The 5,658-nt window shown below is 43.2% G+C and overlaps 1 protein-coding gene across 1 annotated transcript; it reads right to left on the bottom strand.

The window, feature by feature from the left end:
• gpr17 (G protein-coupled receptor 17) lies at positions 1-4,834 on the bottom strand. The gene is made up of 2 exons (XM_020610032.1): positions 4,499-4,834; positions 1-2,141 (listed from the first exon to the last, which is right to left on the bottom strand). Exon 2 carries the CDS (start codon positions 2,131-2,133, stop codon positions 1,117-1,119), a length of 1,017 nt encoding a protein of 338 aa, XP_020465688.1. The 5' UTR covers positions 2,134-2,141; positions 4,499-4,834; the 3' UTR covers positions 1-1,116.
• Positions 4,835-5,658: the final 824 nt, after the last annotated feature.

Here is a 5,658-nt window from a genome sequence, read left to right as displayed (position 1 = left end):
TTACCAAATATGAAGACAAGTGACTGAGTAAGAGATCATAACTGTATAAACACTGTGCTAATGAGATCCATCATTGTACTGTAACATAACATAAAACTCAAGCATGCATGAAATGTCCAACATTAGCACTAAGCACAAATTACCAAAGTCATGGCAATCTTTCCAACAATTGTTGCGATATTTCAGTCTGGATCTATAATAAATGATGGAATGACTGACAGTGGCGCTAGCATCGTTAGCATTAGATGAATTACGATATCAAATACTAGTGAGTATTTACCGCATTTGGCATTGGATATAAAACAGCTGCACATGTATAGATTATAAACTAGCTATATACATATTTCATCAATCTTTTGTTTTTTGACACAAGAACATACATTTTTGTAAGCAGAAGACTCAACAGCGTGATCCTTGTCGAGGTCATGGAGCGCCTTCCAACATGCTCTGAGCGGGAAGGAGGGGGACATGCTGACGATGCTGCTAGAGGCTGATGTACTTAGCATTTTGTCGGGTATTCTGCCTCGTAACTGGTACAAAAAACAGCACTATTATAAATGCAAATTTGCTATTGGTGGTGAAGGCTGGTCACAGCAGCAGGTAGACAGCAGGCTTTAGAGTTCTCGGGTTGACTCCCAAAAGCTTTTATGCACATTTTCCAGAAGTCTGCAAGTGTGAACTTTTCTCATGGGAATACCACAGAATGTGTGTAAGGTGACACTCAAACAGCGAGGACAATGAAATATCAGAAGCATGAAAACGGAAACACGGAGTGAATTTTTCTGGAAGTATACTGTAAATACACATTGCTCCCCAACCCCACTTATTTGTCTTACTATGGTTTAATACTTCAACCTACTTCCAAACATGCCAACCTTGTCTACTATGTAGAGGTAACAATATTTCTTTGCTGTTTCATTCCTCATATGGTGTTTAGAGACTCTACACCATCTCACATTCACTCAGGTGATTGCCGTTAGTCTGCAGCTACTGTGGAAGATCAGCCACACTGTGGAATGAGCCTGACTGAAGTCAATCAATAGTCAGGGCAATTCAGATTGTGTTGGAAAAGCATTTAGCCTGCAGTGCTCCAGTTTGACCTCAAACCCCTCCGCCTCAGAGCTCAGACTTGGCACTCACAGAGCTCTCATGTGTTCCCTTTAACTCTCCGCTGGTGGCTCCTGACACTCCTGCCTTATCTTTGCAAAACAATCGCATTAAAGTGCCACGAAACTTCTCAGCCCCAAACAGGTAGACCAGCGGGTCCATGGCACCATTCAGGCACGTTAGTGAGGAGGTGAGGCGGTTGGCCAAACTCAGGCCTCTGCGTGCCTGGCAGGAGACATCAGGGTGGCTGTAGCCCAGGATGAAGGTGGCCCTGCTCACATGATAAGGCAGGAAACAGACCACGTAGATGAGCATGACCAGACCAATGGTGCGCAGGGCCCTCAGTTTAAGGGCTGGCTCTAACCTGGAGCCCCGATGTAGGCTGTGAATGATGAGTAGATAACAGGACAGAGTGGCAAGAAAAGGTGGGGTGAAGGCCACAGCAAGTGAGATCAATGCATTGCGTGTGGCTTTCTCTCTGTACAGCTGCAGACACACTGTCATACCGTCCACCTCTGCAGTCTGGTGGGTGACTAGTAGTGGCGCCATGGAGATAGTAACCAGGGCCCAAAGAGAGAAGCTAATGATATGGGCATAGCGAGCCCGACGAAACCTCAGCGACCTCACAGCATGAACCACAGCCAGGTAACGGTCCCCTGCCACACAGGCCAGGAAGTACAGGCTGGCATACATGTTGACATAAAACAGAAAGCCTGCCACTCTGCAGGGCACCTCCCCAAAGGGCCAGTGGCCACCAGTGAGGTGGTATGTGGCCCTCAGTGGGAGGATGATCACGTAGGATAAGTCTGCCACAGCCAGGTGTATCAAGAAGACATTAGCTGGAGAGGAAGCACCACATTGGTGAGAGAAGATCCAGAGGGCTAGGCTGTTACCGTTCAGTGCCAGAAAGAAGACCAGGATGTAAAAGCATCCAAACAGAGTGTTCTCAGCTGTCGTCTCCACTGCTGCACAGCTCTCTGACTGGTTGGATAGCAGGGAGGGCAGCGCCGTTGTAGAAGACTGCATTTTAGTGGCTGAGGAGACAGAACAATGAAAATGATTATACATTCACAAAATCTAAATTAAAATTTGTTTTTTGTTTTGTTTATTGCATGTTACAGATCAGGTCTGGCCTGCAGTAGAAACATAACTTTTCTAGACACAATTTTGATTGTCAAAATAGTTAGTGTTCGGACAGCAAACTGCAGTGACAGGAAACCAACTCCTGCCCACCCACGCACACACACACACACACACACACACACACACACACACTAGGCAGGGAGAAGGTTTGTCACAGTGCAAATACAGTATCACAAGGTAACAATACATGTCAGTGCTCCTGGCTAATGTACACAGGCCCTCAGTGTGCTCAGAGCAGATATTTGCTTCACTGTGACCACTACAAGTGTTAAACTTCCTCTGTACACTCTTCAGACCAGGAAGTCTAACTTTTCTGGCCTTGCAGACTGATTTGTCAGCAAGAGTTCTTTAATCTAGACTAAATCTTAAATTCTCAGAAGGTATTGTTATTTGAGGTTAACAAGGGAAATTCATCCGTTAGCTACTGTATATGTAATGTTACAGTGTAAACCTCAGTGTAAAATGCAACTGAACAATTTAAAAGCAGAAGTCAATTTCAGTCCTTCTTAATAATGCTAGCATAGCAGAAATGGTCTGAAAAATCTCTCTGATGTTTCGATTACTTTAACTTTAAGATAGGTAGTTCTGTCTCATCAGTCTAATCCATAAAAAAAAAACTGTAGTAGAAAAAGACAAGTTTGCATTTGGTTTTGTGCAAGTAGGTGGATTTTGTTTCTTTGACTAGTTTCCCCCCAGTTTTCAGTTTTTACTTGACTTTCAAGTAAGCTAAGCTAACCACCACTTGGCTGTAGCTTCATATTTAACAAGAGGCACAAGAGATGTACTGAACTTCTCAGTGGACTCTTAACTGGCAAGAAAGCAAATGAGCGTATTTCCTCATAATGTCAAACGCTGCCTGTGAAGGTTATGGATACATATACTGTATGAGGTTGCTGGGCATGTCCAAATAAAAAGAACTTTAAAAATCTCTTTAAATGCAAATTTCTGCTTAAATTTGGGCATCTCACATCCTCTGTGACTGTTTCAACTTTAAGAAAATGACCAATATAATATCTCACAGCATCCCATATAGGATTGCACAGTTTCTTCTCCCTAGCTATTTAGACACACCTCAAAAATGATCACCCACACACCCACCCACCATCCCTCTGAGAACTCTGGCAAGTTCCAGCTGCCTATTCTGCTTGTATTATTTTTTTTAACCTCCTCCTTTTCTGTTTTAGCCTAATATCTAACATCAGTGGGAGAGAAGCAATGCGTGAAATGAACTGATCTCAATATGCACTGTGGGGTGGATCCAAGAACAATATCAAAACATGCAGCAGGGATGAATTTGCAATCCCACAGATGTTTCCATAGCCGGGAGGTTCCCAAATATACACTGCATATAGCTCACCAAACAGTGAAATGTGATTAATGGGAACCTTTACAGGACCCCTTAACAAAATGGGAAAGGGATTAGTTCTCTATCTTTATGGGCTCAATCCCTGTTTCACCAGCTCACTGTTCAGACTTATGGCCCATTAGGAACCAGTCAGATGTAACAGCATGGCTCTTTTCAGTGTGTGTGTGTGTGCTGTGAATCCTGTGACACCCACAACAGAGGGCATTTCTCAGCCAAAGCTCAGACCCAGCACATTTATAAGCACAAGTCCCCCAAAAGGAAAAGAGCTGCACTCTGAGCAGAGCTGAATTGAAAAAAAGCTTCCATATATACAGGAACAATGCCTTCATTATAAAAATCTGCAGCTAAGCAGATCTGTGCAGATATTTACATGTGAAGAGTGTCACCAGAGAGGAGACTGAGCATCCTGGCATAGGTCCTCTTCAGAGATTAACTGTGTCAAAACCATGACAGTGGGACAGCTAATGTGTACAAACATCTATTGGTAAAGCTTGCCACAGTAAAACAAAATTAGAATAAAGCAAATGTGAAATTTAGTTATTGGATCAAATGCAAGTTTGCTTGATATTTGTCATTTCAATCTTAAAAAGCAGATATCATTGCTGTGTGCTTAAAAAAAAAATCTGTCAAAAGGTTGCTCTGTTTTGGGATTTACATGACACATTTACAGAAGAAAATACTAGTATTGTACAGTCTGCTGTCACAGATACAGTTCTACTGCAGCAATCTGTGCCACTTAAATGTAGTATATTCAATAAAAACTGCATCGCTCTTGAACCACACTTCAGCATCTTTTATTAAAAATACCTTTTAATAATAATAATCTTGTAATAATCTCTATTGCTTTATCAACATTTGAAAACAATAAAACTAAATTCTTACCCAAGTTCCAGATATCTTCAGAGAGTGCCCTAGCACAAGATGTCTGGCTGCTTGTGGAGCAGATCAGAGTGGACAACAATCAACGCAGGAGCAAAGAGTTGTACAACAGTTGCATGCGGAGCCAAGAGACGACTGGGAGTTCGTCTGCCGAGCTGTGGAAGAACTGAAGCCCTGACATAAAGAATGCTGTCCTTTAACCCCCTTTTCTCTCCCTCAAGACGTTCTTGGGAAGGAGACTGTAGCTCTTTTTGTGCCTCAACAAATTTGATAACAGAAAAGGAGTCCCAATGGGAGCCTTTCGTTTGAACCTTGACCCCACCCTTTCTCTCTCTATCCCCTTCTCCTCAGAGGGGCACTTGTGCTCCACAATAGTCTGAGTCAGAATAAGCAGCACATTCTAGCAGCGGGGAGAAGAATGCAATGCCTCAGTCACAATAAGACATCGGCTAGGACTCCATGGAGACCAGGCCCAGCAGTGCACCGAGCGCCTTTACCATGAACTCCCACCCTCCCACTGATAGATAGAAGATGGACTGTGTTGTTAATTGAGGAGTTTATGACTATAGTCTCAGAGATGAACTTTTGTAGATGGTTTGTTAGGTTCTAAAGAGGGCCCCACGCCCTATAGGAGAGCATGTGAGAAACAAGAACAGGGAGGGGGAGACGCTCAGAGGAAACAGAGGCCGCTGTTGGTCTCTTGCCTCCTGGGGGCTATCCTGAATTAGAATGACTAAAATAATCAGTCGCACAGCCATCAGACAGATGTGGAGACAAGACTCACTGACTGTGGAGGGATAATATTTCATTCATGCAAGAAGATCACAGCTGTGCATCAGACACATCTGCCCTCTTTTCTGTATCATCAATATGCAAATGGTATTCTGAAGACTTGAATGAAGCCACTATCTGTGCAGGACTGTGGAGAAGCCTTGACATCACTACCCTTTTAATCTACCGCCAACTGCTAAATGGGGTAGCCCCTGCTTTTTTTCAGCTTCTCCACTCAGTCTGTTTGTCTTGTAACCCTGAAGCAAACAAATGCCCTTGTGTAAATGATTGCTATCACAAATATATCATTCTTCTTGTTTCTGTGAAGTTTCAGTCACAGTTCCAGCAGTTAAACTCACCAACAGGCTTTATTGAGAAAATGTTTTATTTGG

Source organism: Monopterus albus, unplaced genomic scaffold, assembly GCF_001952655.1.
Source record: "Monopterus albus unplaced genomic scaffold, M_albus_1.0 scaffold103.1, whole genome shotgun sequence".
NCBI classification, from domain to species: Eukaryota; Metazoa; Chordata; class Actinopteri; order Synbranchiformes; family Synbranchidae; genus Monopterus; species Monopterus albus.
The sequence above is the reverse complement of the archived record's forward strand: the minus strand, read 5'-3'. Positions and strand labels throughout refer to the sequence as shown.